We start from the raw sequence: 18,184 nt of genomic DNA, 5'->3' as shown, positions 1-18,184 counted from the left end.
GTAACACATATCTGGTTATTATTTCCCTTATGAATTCTCTTATATAAACAATGCAAACATCAGCCTCATTTCTGCTGAGCTTGAAGTGCCTGTAGTGACCATAATTAAAGTGTTCAGCATATCTGTTGGTGATATTACTTCTGCAAGAAAGCTCTTCCTGTAAGAATTTTTACTATCAGCTTCCTAACTCTACACAAATCCCCAGTGCACCATGATTTAAGCACCTGGGGTGAGATCATGAAATGCAAATTGAATTTTGCCATTGGATGTGAAGTTCAGTTTTCTCATAAGTCTAAATCAAAATTTCTTAATATAGAAACTTTAATTTTCATAACTCTAAGAGTTGATTCTGAAGTCTTTCGCATCCATTATCAGTAGCACTGTTTCAGCAAATAGGAGAGGAATCACCATAAAGAAAAGGTGACAAAGGATTTGTTAAGGGCTCGATACTACAGTTTTGCTTGTATCAAATAAAGAACAATGTCTGTATCAGGGAATGTATTTCAGAAATTTGATAATGCTTAGCAAAAATACTAATGGCAAAATCTGGCCACTGCTGAAGCTTGGAAATAAAGCCTAACAGTGAGGCATAAAAATCCTTTAGAGGAATTTTAGGAGGCTAGAAGCACAGGATTATCATAAATCCATCTACCTCTGATCCTCGTATGGGGTCTTCATCCAACAGACACCTCTTGGATACCTTCTGTCAGCCGGATGAAGAATACAGCAGCCTGTGCACAGCCAGCTACACAGAAACACTGCACCAGTGCTGAAGAAAACTTTTGAGCCTGCTCAGGTAAACCTCCATCTGCATACCCTAGAGAGGTCCCTCTGGCTTCTAGGTGGGCTTGGACACTGGATTTTGTCTTAGTGTATCACTGAGGCAGCCCTCAAGCACAATTTAGACCCATTATATTGAGCTAATGATGAGAATAAGTGGAAAGCATAATTTTATTCATGTTCTCTTGTATCCCATAGGTATTTTGTGACCCTCAGTAATAGTGGAAAATGTTATAAAAACAATCACCCCCCAGTGGACAGATGGTAAAGCTGGTTAAATTCTACTGAAAACCAGGGACACATTTTCAGTAACAATGACAATTAACTACTTAAACAACTACAAAAGGAAATTATGTTTTCTCTATTTCTTGACCTTTACAGGTCAAGACTGCAGGCCTTTCTTGTTTATGTGATCTATTTACAATCTTCAGTATGGTTGTTGAGTTCCATATTTGCACAACTGGATGAACTTTTTGGTCTGCCTAACTTGTGATGTCAAACTAGATGATCTAATGTCTTTTTTGCAACTACAACTCTGTGAAAAATGTATTTTTGACATACTGAATACATATCTAAAATTAACTGCCTCATTAAAAAAAAAAAAAAGAAAGAAAACCTTTCTGTAGAAGAAACTTCGAAGTAACTTCTACAAAAAGAAAGTGAAATTACCACAGTTAAAAAGTACAGGTTCATAAAGATTTTTTACACAGTGGGTTCTCCTGCTCTCCAAAAATTCAGACTTGATAAATATACTTGAACATCTTTCCAAAAACATACATGAACCCTGAAAACAGCTGAGTGTTTGACTTTAAACAACTTTTTCATTTTCAGAAATGCATATGTTAGGACAAGACTCAACAGAAAAGTTAAGAATCAAAGCTGGGGAGATATTGTGAAAGCTTCCTGTAAAACAGCAGCAGCAATAAAATACGTAAGACAGCTTTTCACAGATCTCTGCTTTTCATAGCATAAAGGGTAGACATAAAATGCAAAATATGTGATCACATGAAAAATTAAAATGTAAATACAGAATTAGATAAGGATATATATTTCTTGATATTTCTACTTGAACCTAACCCCCCAAAAATGTAGAAAAACAACATCAATGATCAGTCTGATTTGTTGTCTCTCCCCATTTCTCAACCCCACCCCTGACAAGTATTCAAGTTCCATCAGGCTAAAATAGATTTCTGGTGGGTAACTTCTCAGAATACACTTTTTTTTTTTTTCCTTCCCCCCCCTACCCCGCCTCAGTATCAGAGGCCTACATTCCCAAGCACACTAATCACTGGGTTCAGGCTGTACTATCAATATGCCCTGTGGAAAAACCTCTAAACATATGGGTTGAAAAGTTAGTACTGTTAGAAACCAGGCATGTGTAGCAACAGCTGTCTTACTTGGCATAACTTTTGTCAAGTTTTCTGGCACAAATTCCACAACCACAGACTTCCAATGGCCACTGGTATCAATCAACATGCTTGGACTAATTCTGAACACAGAAGTTTCACATTTCAAGAAGTTTCACATTTTAACAACTATTTTAAGTCAATAAGGCTGATCTAATACACAAGAACATGCTCACTGCTAGTCCAGTGGCATGGCAGCTTGCCGACTTTGCTGCCAGCTACGATACCAGGGAAAGAACAGTAGAAACTAAATCCACTTTAAGGACAGAATGCATTCAGTTGGCCAGGGAGAATGCCAACTACAGTATCATGTTTAATTCTTAAACACTAGTGACTGATTCATGGCAACAGCCCCAAAGGGAAATACTCACCTGCTATTTTAGCAGTACATGAAGAACATTTTCAGGGGATGTTTTTTAACACTATCTGCAGGAATTCTGTTTTGTAACTCTACGCTATTAAATCTTAGCATTTCAGACTGAAAGTTTACCCTCCCTCCCAGATTTCTTTTGAAGTAGAGGGAGGATGGAAACCTTATTTGGGATGCAATAAGTAGTAAAACAAGGAATACAAAAAGGAAGAAGTAATAACATGCTTCAGTTGAGGCAACGACAGGCACAGAACTACTGGAAGAATAAAGCTGTAAGCCCACTGATTATAGAGATTCCTCTGATATTCAGTCATATTGATGCTGCAACTGTGCTTGGACTAATTGTGTGCCTCATCTCCAGCAAGAAAAAAGAAATTGGTTTGAAAATATTCTAAAAGTCCTTTTCCTTTACCTTCTTCCTCAGTACATTCTCAACACTCTTATTGCCTGAGCTATTGGCTGTCATCGCCACATAATCTGCTTCATAAAAGACAGAGGAAGAAAAACTATTCTCCCGTGAATTGTCAGAGACACTACAAATGATGCCTTGCACAAAGCTTAACACCTGAACATGTAACACTCGGTTACGCTATGATTACAGTACAGAAATCTGTGGTTCTTTATGAACAATTAATAAAACAGTAGGAAAAACCCCAACCACTCTAATTTTAGGTATGAAATAAATTGAAAAAATTTTCATTCTAAACATCCAGAGTTTGTAAGAATACTGCAGATGCTGGACAAGGGGTGCCTGAGTAGTCTTATCCTTAAGTATCTTCAAAGCAGTCAGACCAATAAAGAAGAATTTGAAAGTGGATGTGCCCCATGGAACTATCCCTTTGCTAACTCTGCACAAATTTCAGCCTGCATGGCAGAGTTTCTTACCTGTTTATAAAATGATCTCAGGTGACAAAATATATGAAGAAAGCAGGTCAGAAAAAAGTATCAGTTACATGCACACATTGAGTACAGATATTAGTGCTCAAAGATTTTTACTAAGAAAGGATAATCTTAAATATCTGATACAAATGAACATGTAAATCACAGACCTATAGCAGCTGAGACACCTTTGCCATTGACCATCATAAAATAACAATTTCAACTATGGTATCTAAAATCCTTATATTCCACCATCGAAAATTTGCCTTTTAAAACTGGAATTACCAGGATAAGTGCTTTCAAGTAAGTTCAGTTCCAATCCTGACAGTGTTTGAATTGGACATCTGGAAAAAATCTTTTAGCTATGTAGATACTGCGACATTGGAACAGGTTACTCAGGTTGCAGAATCCCTATCCCTGGAGGTTTTCAAGACTTGGCTGACTGATTTAGTTTTGGCAGAAGTCCTATCTTAAACAGGAAGCTCAAGGAGGACTAAATGACCTTTGAAGGTCATTTACAACCAACATTTCTGTGATTCCATGAAGGCAAGCATGTGACAGAGGTTGAGCTTCCAAAACATGAGGAGAGATGACAATGCATACAGACTGAGCTGTTGAAGAGAAATCACTAGACAGGAAACTTATGAACCAGTGTGTCTCATCTCCACTGGGTAGAAAGACCCTCTTCTGAAATGGTAAACAGAACCAGCAAGCAAGCTATATAACTTCTAGCCTTGTGCCTGGGGCAAGTGATGAACTCCAGCAAAATCAGATGTTGAGACATTTCTCTCGTTCTTGCAGGAAAAAAAATGGGATCCTTCTACTGCAAGAAAAGTAAGTGTTTATAGCATTTCATGCAGACAATTTAAGATGAAAATGTAATTGGGAACATTTTTCAGCACTGTAAAGTAAAAACACTATGTTGAGAAATATTCTAATAAAATACTGTTTACCTAAGTTTCCTTTATTACTTTGCTTTTATCTTTCACTCAGCACTCTGATTTTTATTAGAGAACACGAAGCACCTCACAAAAACAAACCTGAAAACTGGTGCAGAAACATAATACTGTCTTGAGAAGCTACTTGTAGGGAAAAAAAATATTAATTGCTTTGTTAAAGATTTTTAAAAATAGTAAATTCATTGTCATTTTATAATTGCACAATTCTCAGTGCAGAACATCAAGCAAACAAACTATATTTTAGAGCTTAGCTAAAGCTAAGGATAAAAAGCTCCAACCATACTGGATATGCAGTTCTGGGAAGCTGAGAAGTAAGTCCAACATTTCTTCAAAATGAATCCTATGCTACTGACTAGGATCCTAATCCTTGAGCTATGATGCTCAGCTTTATAAGCTACCTCTATTTTGGGAATGTAATAGATTTCAGCTAAGTAACAATTAGCGTTCCCAAGTCTTAGGCTAGAGTAACAGTAGGTAAATTGAGGGATTTTTTTTTTTTTTTTGCAAAGGCTTTATTTCTTTTTCCCTAGCTTTAAGTTTTTTCCCTTCGTGAACAGGAAATGACTTCTAGGGCTGTGTTGCTTGTATGCATGTTCTAATAAGAGAAAACACAGCAGCAGCTTTTCCAACCCAGTCTGAAAATAGGTGAAGGAACAATTTAGCGAGGATTTAGTGTACCAATTTTATCAAACAGATGAGTAAAACAAAAGCAGCAAAAGGTGAAATGTTTCCGTCACACCCTGTATAAGAGATCAATGTTCTGTCTGTGACCAGGACAGACTTACATAGTCACACACCGGTCTGAGTAAGATGTATTGAAAGAGAAACATATTGCACACAGCCTTGCCATCCAAAATGGAAATTTCTTTGAAGCTGAGCACACCTGTTAGTGTCATGACAATTATCTGTTAAGGTTAAGGCACTGTCGCTGTCTCTCAAAATGAACTCATTTTGGTGTGAAACACAGAAGCTATCGGCTCAGAAGCATTTTATCAGTAAGGACAGCAGAATCTAAAATAAATGGACATTTGTTGGTGTTGAGAAAGACCCAATACCCGAAAAGGTATGGAAGAATAATTGTTAATTAGGGAATCTAAGAAAGATTCTAAGAGATGAAGAAAGAAAAGTTATATGATGGTTTTATGACATAAACACATAGGTGTAAATTTTCTTCCTACACCAAACCTGTATTTTCATACTTCTTTCAAAGCAAATCTTGGTAGAGCTGGAGCATGAGACAGAAGACTTCTTTCAGCTGACTCTGCAGAACAGGTGATCTGAAATTCTTAACACAATCTGCAGACTCTAGATATCCCTGCAATACTGTTGCTGCTTGTGCTGCTTGTGCTGCTTGTGCAAGCCCACATACAGCATCTTTGATACTGTTGCAGCCTGTTGATTAATTCAGTCTCAATCTATTATGAAGAAACACTGAAAAAAATTCTAATGCAATTGAGTCTTTCCCCCAAAAGGATGACCGATTTCCTGCATCAGCTCTAGTTACTCTGATCATTTACAAGGCAGTATCACTCAGGTTTGGCTGGATTTGAGACTAACCACAAACATTCTGTCCTCAGAAGATTTATCTTTCCATCCCAAAGGAATGCTTTAATTTTTTCCAGTACCTCAACAGTTGTAACTATTGAATTGGGAAAAAAAAAGAGAACTTTCTCTGATTGTTTAGTGAAAAAGACAGACAGATAACAGAAATATACCTCTTATTTTAACAAACACTTGCTATTTAACCCTTTTGACTAATACAATTCATTTAGTATTCCATAAATCATTGATTTTAAAATACTGCTCTTCAGCTAACACTATGAAAGCTACAGTACCGATATCCATAAACAGTGTTAAGAAATGAGACAACTCCCAGAAAAAGTAACCATAGTTTAATCCAGGCTGTGGGGCTGCGTGCTTGTAACTGGCTCTGTTTTCTGCAAAATGGAAGAAGTTTCAGTCCCAGTCCCCAGGTGCCCACGTTCCTAAAATGCCTCTTGACCTTGCAATAGTAAGCTCTCTTCATGAAAGTTCAAGCTCCCATCATATCAGAAGAAAGGAGGGAGAAAATGCTGAAATTCTTATGTGCTCCATTGACTGTGTGAATGAAAAGAATCCTAAGCAATATCGTGATCCTAAGCAAAACTAATCACTAACAGACTAGATCCATCTCACTAGGATTACATTCATTGCAGATTCTTACAAATAGCTGGAGGAGGATATGAAAAGCTGAAGAAACAGCAAATAAATGAATGCTTTATTAAGTGTTATGTTCTATTGTTACCCTTCTATTCCTCTGGCTCTTTTATTAAGTTAGTTTTACAGAAGCTTTTGCAAAATTAACATATCACAAATACTTACGTTTTATGCTGGTCAACCTACTTTTGGGCACTGAACAGTCTACAGCTGCTGAAAATAAGAAAAAAAAAAAAGTGATTCAATATTTATTTAGTATTTCTGGTGTCTAGAAAAAAGTATCAGTAAAACAACACAGAACAAAGACTAATTTAAATAGAACACAGCCATTTTTCTCTATTTTAAAATAAACTAGTTACTGTGTATTTAAAGTATTAGATATTAATACAGTCAGAATTTTCAAGATAAAGATGTTAAAGTAAAATAGATAATTGAAAGAAGACTCCTCATGTAAATGAAGATTCCTTACAAAAGGTTTCTACACACTTTGTGCTGATGGCATTTAACTGCACACCTGAGAATACTGAGTATGTTACATAGTAGAGGGATGTCAGTGTACTTGTGAGCATGGGCTCTGGCAGAATCCGAAGCCCCAGTGTACCTCTCTTTAAAGCAGACATTCAGAAAAGCGGAGATGATGAAGAGAATTAGCAAAACCACCTCCAAAACCCTATTTCTGAAAATATCTAGAAAAAGAGTGTACAATGTTTTGTGAGGCATTCAAAAAAACATTTCTGTTGTAACTCATATCCTGCAAACTTTTATGCATTTAATTTAAACACTCAGGACATCCTGCCAAGCCCTAGCATTAATACCTCCAGGATTCAGATCTCCAAGACAAGTTTATGCCACAAAGAATTAAAATAAGCTGTGAACTATAAACAACATTAACAACTATCTACAAACATTTCCTAGGTCTGTGTACAGTACTTCATACTCTTTATATGATCTTAAAAAAATAACTTTGGCTGTAAAAGTTTGTTTTCAATTGTACTACTGACAAAGGAGTATTGCCAGTTCATAGTGGAATAAACACACATTTCTAAATTGGAAAAATTTTTGATCAGGATCTCACCATAACTAAGAAACATGCAAACACGTACAAGTTCAAGGGACTTTTAAGTTCCATGTTTCATAGTATCTGTCTTTTGATAAATATAAGTACCTTCTAACATTAAACTATGTGAAAAGTCTTATACACACTTAGTACTCAATAGTACAGATTAGTAACACAGTTTTCTCACTGCAAACACATGGGGCAATTTTCAAAGTCCTTAAAACTACCTAGTGCCATTGACTGAAATATGAACAAAAGATAATAAACATTAAAAACAAACAAACAAACGAACAAACAAAAAAAAACAAAAAACAAAACAAAACAAAAACGACACAGTGGCCTGAGTTTAACTGAAAATGTTCTGCATTCATTCCTAAAATAAATTCTGTATGCTTGCTATTGTGACTATCTTCATGTTTTTCAGTTCAGAATATTATTTCATAATTCATTATTTCATCAAAAGCAGAATGAAGATAATACAGCACAAAGTGCCCTATAATTAAAGTAGTATCTTTGGTAGCACTTAAAGAAAATGTTTTCATACAAAATCTTCCCATTCCAATAATATAAAAGTATTGTTAAGTAGCAGCCATATCTCCTTGCTGACCACAGTCTGAGTATGAAAGAGGAAGAAAACCACACTTGCTACAATCCAATTAATTCCCTCTTGATATAAGTCTATTCTGAAAGAATGAGATAAATCTCGGGGTAGAAAGTTCATTCATATATACACATTTTTACCTTTGGCCGAAAGGATTTTGTTATAATGAAACACCATGTGATCTCTGATTAGGTACTGGCTAGTTAGACTTCGGGAGGAGTCAATGCAGAAAGCTGTGAGATTAAAATATATTTAAACATTATAACGGCAGGCACAAAAATACTAAAATTTTAACTGCAATTCAAAGCCACAAACTCTAAACAACTGTTTGCTTAATTTCTTTGCCTAATGGCAGTCACTTTTCTTTAGCAGCTACTATCACATAATATCATCCTGTCTCCTTTGGTTTTTTTTTACCCACTGAGCCATTAACTCAATAAATAGCTACAAAAGCGTCTGAGTTGGACTATGAAAACACCAGCATGGAAACTTCCTCTTTCTCCATTCTATTGTCTTTTGAAAAAAGTTTGGGATGGCAGTATGGCACAGAAACAGACTAGCTCATATAAACTACTGACTGTAAAGGAATGTGTTTAACCTCAAGGGTTCTTTAAAGCAGTAACTATATCTATACTCCAGCTAATATAGATGTGACATCTATATATATTTGGATATCTTGCTATTTCTAGCTAGCAATACAGTCAAGGTACAGCTGACTCCTCAAATATTTTCAGTAAGGCATACTAAATGTAAGTACTATTAAACGTCACCAATTGAGCCCAATACAAAGATTTTAATTATAAAATCATTTTAATCACAAAATCAATTAATTCACATAAAAGAAACCATGTCAACCTTCTGATGAAAGTACATGTGTTACTTACCATTACTCTTAGTACTCAAGTGTCCTTTAAAGGGACTTGCTGGACCACATCTGGGAATGCCAACAGCTGGGTACTCACTCACTTTAATAAAGTGTCAAACAAAACAAAACATATGGTAGAAAAATTAAAATGCATATTTGGACAGACGAGATAAAGCAGAGATTCCTTCCCCAAAGAACTAACAAATGACTGTAGCAAACCCTTTTTCATTCAGTGGTTCAGGGAGCTAAACAGCGGAAGAAACCATTGGATCACTTCAGTCTGAACTTTACATTGATGACTAAAATGCACAGAGATATGGCCACAGTTTTGCACCTATGCTAACTGCCCATTTATTTTAAAGTTTTATTGACTGCATTTCATCATTATGTCAAATGACTAATGTGAAAAATATTCTGCACACAAACAATGATTGTGGTTAGTATTATACTAAAATGCAAATTAATAGATTGAAGGAATTATGCTTGTGTGAAAATCATCCTATCAATGAGAGCATAGTATTTTAAAAAATCTGTTGTTTATGTGAGAGGATTTTAGTCTGCCATTCAACTTTCTGGCAGTTCGATAGACAAGTGTAGATGCTGACAAAACATAAAAAACCAGTTGTTCCAAAAAATGAAGGAATGTGAATTAAAAGCTCTACATCTCCTCCTTGAAAATTAATGCTATACTGTCAAGCTCACGACCACTGTTATGCAACCTACGATTTAAAAATCTGCACCTGAATTATTTAAGAATCTGCACCATTATTAGAGCAAATTTTAACAGGAGATATTCTATTACTACCAAATACTAGTGTATACAAAGCATTCCTTAAAGGTTTCCAAAACCCTGCTTAAAATGTAAAGCAAACCAAACAAGATTTCTTTAGCAGAGTAAATATACCATGCTTACTTAACATCAATTATAAATCGTGCAGTCAATTTCTACAAATTTATTATTATTATCAAGGTCCATATGGCCTTCCCATTCCCATCCTACTTCTCATCTGTCAGTTCAAGAGTCTGCACTTGCCATGTAAGTGCCTCCTGGCAATTGCAGGCACCAGCTCTGGGACAGTAACTACTGCTCTACACTTACTGGTCACCTCCAGCTTTCCCGCCTCCATCGGATGAAGCAGCAATCTGGACCTACCCAAGATGAGTGGGAATCTCTTTTCAGTGGCCTTCAGCTGGGGCAGCCAAGGCAGGTGTAATTACAAACTGCCTGGGGGGTGCAAGAAGCCATGCCAGGCATGTTAAAAGCCCCTTAATTCTACATCTCATGGCTTCTTACTGCCTGTATGCCCAGCACCTGACTTTCCAGGCTTGTTTTTTTCTGTTTTTTTTTTTTTTTTTTCCTTCTATTTCCAACTGTTAGATAATGACTGTTAGAGTACTACTGCAATTATGTACACAACTACTACATTCTGTAGTTCTACTTTAAGTGCAACAGCATGTTGCACAAGATGGTTAACACAGTGTCTGACTATTAATTAGTAGATTGCGGCAAAACAAATAGTTCCTTTAGAAATTTTTAAATATAATTTCCCCAATGGCCTTATAAAAAGACCTCATAAATTTCAAGTGACTAGAATTAGTTGGAGAAGCAACAAAATGTGTCTTGAGAAAGTAAACAAAATTAAAATCATTAGCATAATGGCAATTTGCAGAGCACTTTCCTGGGACCCTGTTGTGAAATTACACTACATCTGGATCAATAAACTCAATCCCCACTCTTAGGAAGCCCAACAAATATCAAGGCAATTTTGAATTAGTATGAGGATTTCGCTCCTAGAAAAGCCAGCCTTTATATAGTATGGGCTTGTGTGGCTTTACAGTATTAGAGATGGTGTCTGCAATATTAGTGACCCCACTACTCTTTGCTGCAAAGCTGCCAGAGCAGCAATAGGAAAGGGACAAGAAAACAAAACAAAAAAAAAGGAAGAAAATGGTAGATTTTTTCAAACTTGTCCTGCAACTGTTTTATCTTTATACTGTTTTCATCAAAGCCAAAGAACAACATCCCTGCTCATCTGTATCAATTGCAGATGGTTCATTTTTAATTCCCCTTATAGTCCAATTCTTCCTAATCTCTATTTGCAATTTAAAGATACATAGGAACAAGCAATGCTAAATTCTTAAAAAAAATATTAAAATTCCAAACATACAGTAATAATTTATTATATTTAGAATTACTGTCTCTGCAATGGTTTGAAACATTTATCAGTAATGGCCTTCCTTCTTGTTTTATATTTTTCTATCATACACTATTAGATAGGAATAGGATTCAGTGTCTTGCTAGATACCCACCCTGAAACACATGGCTTCCTAAAGCTACAATGCTGATGTGTTTAAAGAATGCAAGTCTTTGGGAGGACTTGAATGTTAGATTATAATATTTTAGTAGATAAAAGTTTGTTCTAATGATAAAAGAAAAAAGTATACACCAGAAATCTAGATTATATCAGACACCTGAGAATCAGAAAGGTTTCATTCACAATTGCTTGAAACAATCTAAATATTCCAGTATTTTCTGTATTTCAGAGATAAGTTATAATTCCAGAAGCAGACACAAACTGCTAGAAAAACGCTTACAAGACCACCTCTAACTAATTTTTATGTGTCAGAATCATAGAGAGTTAAGCATGACCATCTCAAAAATGCAGAGACATTTCTATAACTATAGTTGATTTTCTTCAGGTAACTTCAACGCCTTTGCCCTGAGTTAAAGATGATCAGAGACGCTCAGAAACCTGTTGGGTTTACTGTCTTTGGCTGGAGCTGCTCCTGTTCAGCACTAGAGGAAAAGCAGACTATTTTGAAACGTTCGCTTGCTTTGCATCACCAGCAGATGGCACGCAGATAAACTCTATCGAAAAAACTACTGTCCTTTACAATTAATCTGTATCAGGCCCAGGGGGAGAAAAAAAGAAAAAGAATCAAGTCTCCTCCCTCTATTTCCTGCATCATTATTTCATAGGTGAGAAAAACTGTCTAGAAAGGGTCAGGAGGGAGAAATATTTTAGTTTCCTCTGCCTATTTTGATTATGGACAGACACACTGGCAACACAGAGATCCTCCAATTCCACGCAGAAACGCCCAGTTTGCAGAAGTCCCAAAGGCATGGGGAACACACCACCATTTGTCAAGAGGTCACGGTCTTTGTGCAGGCACACACGTCCTCCCAGACCTCCGTTCCTCCTTCATGCCATAACTCCTGTGCCGCCAAGGAAAGGCTTCAGGTGCTCAATCCAACCAAGCAGATTTACAACCCGACTCCTGCTAATTGCAGGATAACAGCACTACTTAGTCCTTTCACAGGCATCTCTGAACTCCCTAGAAAATACCTTAGCCATTACAACATTGAACCATTTTCTGGGAAGTGGGGGATCTTAAATAAAAGTGTTTCTGACTGATCAGGTTTCAGGACACCTTTGAAATGTCAGTGTTGCAGCCCCACTCGCGTCTGGACCTGTTGAAAGCTTCCATGCCATTAACAAATGATATTTTCTTGCCATTTAGAACACTTCCTTGCCAGGCAAGTTTATGCTGAACAACTTGGTTTTAGTATCTAGTTGGATTCTGAGGACTCTATCCTGGCAAATCGTCCATTTTATTATAGCTTCAACTAAAGAACAGAACAGTCTTTAACTTAAAAATATTTCAATGAACAATAGAACTTAAGATGAAGGTTTCCTATGGTCCTGCCATGATATCCCATGTTGCTCGCTCCTACACTGATTTTTGTGCCAAATAAAGGGACTGAGATATTTTTCTAATCTGTTCATCAACAATAGCGTCTGAGGCTCTGTCAATCCCCTGTATTCACAACCCATGTAGAAAATTTATCACAAAAAAGACATTAATTTGGCTGAAATAATGCTTAGCGCTATTGAAAACAGAAGAAGCAAAAAACGATAAGTAAACCATTTTTTTTCTTAGGATCCCAGGCTGTTCCACATAGATGTTCCATCAAATGCATTGTTTCTACATTGAATTCAACTTATAATACCCTCCCTATATCTTCAGTCTGAAATGCAAAAACACCTTTTATAGTACCAGATACTTACAATGAAGACAAATGTTGCTAGTGGGAGGACTTGCTGTGTGGAAGATATCCAATGTCTGTTACTGTTTCTACAAAAAAACTGAAGTGAGGTAGAAAGTGTAATGTTCAAGTGTTTCACAAGTATAATTTCAGGTTGTCTACTGACTTGAACAGCTATTTGTTTAGATTCAGTCTGTGTTTTCAAAGTTATTGGTACAACGGCAGAAACTAAACTGAAATTGAAGGCTTAGATATGTGAAGAGAATTTTAAAGAAGGGGATTTTCATCAAATTACATAGTAACCAACTATAAACCTGACAAAAGGATGATAACTGCAAAGCATAATAGAGCACCTGGATAGCTGCAGGAGTGATGGAAGCTGTACTGGTTCAGGACTGTGAGCAGAGTGAAAGTAGTATGCATTTTGGCTACTTAGCCTCTTTTTTTTCAACCCATACATGTGAGTGAGAATTTTTTCAGTGAAAAATTTTCTACTGATTTTGATGGTTCTTAAATAATAAATTATTTGGGAATAGGAACATTTGTCTCAACTGGACTTAGCAGAACTGATCCCAGTACTTGCAGTACTATAGCAGCTTTTGTGATAATTAAGCTTCCTGACTAAAATGTACACTTTCTATTTCTTAGGATAAAAACCTTCCAGTCACAAATTTAAGATCTATGTAAACATATTTCCAGAACTGGACTGGAAACTCTTCAAGATTATTTCATTTAATTTAAGAAACTATTTTCTGAGATTTAAATCTCAGAAACTGAGGACTCTTATCTTTGATATACTCTACTTGTAACTATGGGATCTGAACATATATTGCTTCACAGATGTAAGCAGACTGTCCACAGTGAATACAAAATCAGGATTCTCATACTGTGTGTCCTTCTAAAGTACAGACAGCAAACAAATTAAATACTTCTAAGAATTAGTTACATCTTTTAATTCCTTATTAATGCTTGTGTTTGCTTGTTGTAGACTTTCCCTGCAAGTGTGTGACACTACACAACTAAGAAGAGAAAAAAATTAAAAAGCCCCCTTCTCTAGAAATCTTTCCAGCTGGTATCTGAGGTAAAAATCTCTTCAGAATAGTATAATTATGACTTAAGATATTTTGTTTAAATTAACTTTTCATTTTCATTTAAAACGCATGCTATCTTTACTTCTGATATTACAGTCTTAAAAAATGATGGAAAATAGTGGTTTCTATTCGTTACTTTGTTTCCTAGGTGTTAGCAGATATGCGGAATTTATGGAAATTATTTTTCTACAAAGCCATTTCAGATTTGGAACGTGGCTATGTACTGGAAAGAAGCCCAGTCTTTTATTACAACATTCTCATAGGGAGGATTTTAATACAAGTATTAGACTTGCTATTTTTACAACAAACCTGCACTTCAGACACAGCAAATTGAAAATACTGAAAAAAAACAAACAAACATACATTCAGGTTACCCTTAGCCACCAAGACTTGTTATTTAAAAGATAACCCATAAAAAATACAGAGACCTTAGGCGGGCTACTGGATATAGGCATCTAAATCCAGCACTACAAGCCACAAAACCTCCACTTCACTGTGTAGAGATCTAGGAACACTGTATTTTTGTAAGAGCAACTCCTAGAGCTTAGCTTGGGTTCAAACAACCCCCAGCCCAAGGTGGATGTAGACCTCAGGTCTCCCCAGCAGTTCCAGAAGAATGTGCTTATCACTCGGGCAAGACACCAACCCTTCTGTGCACTGTTTTGTTGGTGGCTCCAGGACTCTTGAATTCTCAGCTGCCCAGAGGCCACCTCTCAGCTGCAAATGCAGGAAGCACCTCTGCCTACAACGGACCAGAACTGCGGCATTTGCATGAGATGTGGGGATTTGATCACCCTGAGGCTAAGTACGCTCAACCCAGGTTGACAAATGCTTTGCAAACACTCTAGCCGCTGCACTAATTTATGAAAGTCTGGTGCTGTTGTCTCTTCCACCTTTCACCACCAGCTCCTTTTCTTCTTCTCTTCTTCCCTAATCCCTCAGTGCTCTAAACCAAAAAAAAGTGAAACACCTTTGTCCAAGTGGGTAATTCAGGCAGCTACACACAGAAGGGGATTTGTGATGTGAACAGAAGTCAGGGGTGGTCTATCATTATCACCCTCGTTCTACTGACTAGTTTAGTGATATCTTCAGTGGGCTTCCTGCTATGAATTCATTCTTCTAACTCTGTACACACTAACAGTACACTACAGGACTACTGCTGTACACACACGGAGGGAACAGAAGTGGTTTAAATAATCTCAGTGAACACTTAAATGATTTAGGAGCAGTGATGGAAACTCCTTCAAGCATCTAATCTAAACACTTCTGGAAAGGTCATAGTTAAAGGAATGAAACTAGGACCTGAAATATAGGTTCCTCCCTTTTTGATACTATGAGAATTTTTAAATCAAAGTATCCATTAAATTAAATAAGTAAAGTATAAATTAAAGTATAAATTAAAAATATAAATTAAATAAAGTATCTTCATGCTACAGAAATAACTGTGCATATGAATACAACACAGAAATATACACAGTAAACACTGCTATCCCAAAGGAAATTAAGAGATTAACCTGGTTATGAAAATCCACACTGGATTTAAACAAGAAGTAATTACTATCTTTCTTTTATATTTGTGTGATAATATACTTCCACTATTAAAAAAAAAAAAAAAAAGAATAATAGGGTGGTCTATTAGTAGTACTACTAATAAGCCTTGCTTTCCTACTGATATGGCTTACATCTTCCTACCATACTTCCTCAACTCAACAACTCAACAATTTCCCCAATTTTCTGCCTTTTCCTTACCTGCAGTCCTCTCCCTCACTCTAACATCCCCAACTTGCTCAGCTGTGGCTGATGAGATTCTACAGGTGTTACAATTGGTCAACTCGTTTAAACTGCTCTGGTTGCTTACCCTTGGCTGACTAGTTGCTCATCCTCTACTTTTCATATGCGGGAATTGACAAAGAAGAGAATTACTTTCTCTAAAAAATGTATGTTAATTTGACGGGTTTTCTCCTGCCCAGCCACTGACATTTGTACCACAAAGACTCCTACTTCTTACTCACAGCTGGGTGAAGTTGGCTAATAGATGCAGAACTGGAAAGAGGAAAAAGTTGGCAGAGCAGTGACCCACCCACAGACTCCTCCTTTAGGAGACGAGGTTAAAACATGGGAAGTCTCCACTGCTTTTCTGAAGTGTCTATGCCATCACAAGAAAACTTCTAACATGGCTTTAGATTTAGCTCATTACTGAATGTACTAATAGTGTTCCATTTTATTTGAAAGTTACAGTGGGGCAAAAGTGAGTGCTTCAAATCCATCTGTATTTTTTTCCTGTTCACACAAGCAAAACAGAAGCCTCTTGGATCCATTTCTGGCTTCAATGATAACAGAACTCCCAATTAATTATGAGAGTACAGAGCCTTAGATGTGAAGCCAGCTTTAATAGAATCACATTTAAGATTTATCATGAAAGGGCAGAATCCACTAGAGGACAAAATATAGTTGTTATTTTCTAAATTTTCTGAAGCAAAACTTTATTCATAAAGCCCCAATAAGTTACAATATCCCAATTTTGAAATAAAGTCCTAAATATTCCAATTGAATTTTGCATGGGATCATTTGTGTCAGAGGCAAAATATGGTGATAAAGATACAATGTATCACCCCCTGACATACGCAACATACATAATCTTCTAAACCATTAATTAGATGGGTGCTATTTTTACACTTACTATGCTGGATTACACAAAAGCTCTTCTTTACACCTACTCCTAATGCCCAAGAGTTAGGTCTCTCAATCCTTTACAACTAATAATCTAACAGCATTCTGCATAAATGCAAACAGTTCAACCAAAACTGTATTTCAGTTTCAAGATTCCAAAACTCCCCTGATAAATTTAAGAAATCTAATGAAATATTTGTGTACAGTAGCCTTAAAATATGCTAATTGAGTCCTATTTGATGAAGTAATTATCAAAAAATATTTGGTAAAATTTTCCTAGCTACAGGCTTCACATGACTAGTAAGGGAAGTTTTGGGTGCAGGTTATTGCTTTATTCATACTCCAAAAGCAGAAACAGCTGTGTCTGTCAGCAGCACATTTTTTGATACACATTGCAGGCAGAAGCAAATGAACTTAAGTCAGTCCCATGATCATTCGCTCGGGCAGCACCCCTCTAGGGTTAGCAGTGGCACCAGCAGTTTCAGATTTTCTAGAAGGGCATGCGAGGGATGGTGTTCCAGGAGTGTCCATGTGATACTTTAAGTGATATGTGTACAATTATCAATACTCATATCACAGTTTAGAAAGTTGTGGCTTAAAAGGTTACTAACATCAGTTCACTGAATCGTTGTGCCTCTGTAAGATGGTAGAGAGTAACCCAGGAGCATATGCTACCATGTGCTGTAACAATTCTCCTGTGGGAATGGTGCTAGAACACTAGCTCATGAGCACATCCCACATGACAAATATATGTGCTGGCTTCTACTACTACAAGAAACACAACATTATGCCATCCCATGAACAGGCATTTTGAAGGTGTTTCTAGTGTCAAATTGACAAACAGACAAAATACACATATAAATCTGAAATTATAGACATGCTATATTTAGATTCTTCTGTATGTATTGAAAAAAATCTCTTTTGTTAGTATAATCTGTGCCTACAAGGAAGCCTCTGCTGCCCTTCCCCCCCCCCATTAGTGTTATTACCTTACACTCTCTCGTATTTCTAACTGAAAATACATTAGCAAAACTCTAATGCACAGCTGGCTTCACTCCGAATGGAGAGCAGAGAAACCTTGATCCACTGTGCTTCAGAGAAAGTTGCAGGATATAATCTGGAGCAAAATAGCTAGTAGGGTTAATGATTTGAATCCTGTTCACTTTAGCACATATTTCACCTGAAGCATTCAAGAAAACTTCAATGAAATGGGACCAGTCAGGTACTTAAATCCTATTACAAATCTACATTATCTGCTGAAC

The 18,184-nt window shown here is 36.5% G+C and overlaps 1 protein-coding gene across 4 annotated transcripts in view; it reads right to left on the bottom strand.

Moving 5' to 3' along the window:
• The window catches only part of SPATA7 (spermatogenesis associated 7), a 42,481-nt gene that overhangs the window by 22,790 nt on the left and 1,507 nt on the right, over positions 1-18,184 (bottom strand). For 2 of the 4 annotated variants that reach the window (XM_042791049.1, XM_042791052.1), the window contains exons 2-4: positions 9,133-9,213; positions 8,389-8,481; positions 6,756-6,803 (exon numbers count right to left, since the gene is read on the bottom strand). In XM_042791049.1, coding sequence (XP_042646983.1) covers positions 6,756-6,803; positions 8,389-8,481; positions 9,133-9,213 — 222 coding nt within the window. Of the gene's footprint in view, positions 1-6,755; positions 6,804-8,388; positions 8,482-9,132; positions 9,214-13,183; positions 13,262-18,184 lie in introns of all 4 variants that reach the window. The other 2 variants (XM_042791051.1, XM_042791050.1) reach the window with 2 other exon arrangements.

This window comes from Tyto alba, unplaced genomic scaffold (genome assembly GCF_018691265.1).
Source record: "Tyto alba isolate M040663 unplaced genomic scaffold, T.alba_DEE_v4.0 Super-Scaffold_18, whole genome shotgun sequence".
In the NCBI taxonomy this organism is placed as follows: Eukaryota; Metazoa; Chordata; class Aves; order Strigiformes; family Tytonidae; genus Tyto; species Tyto alba.
This window is presented reverse-complemented; position numbering and strand designations above follow the sequence as displayed.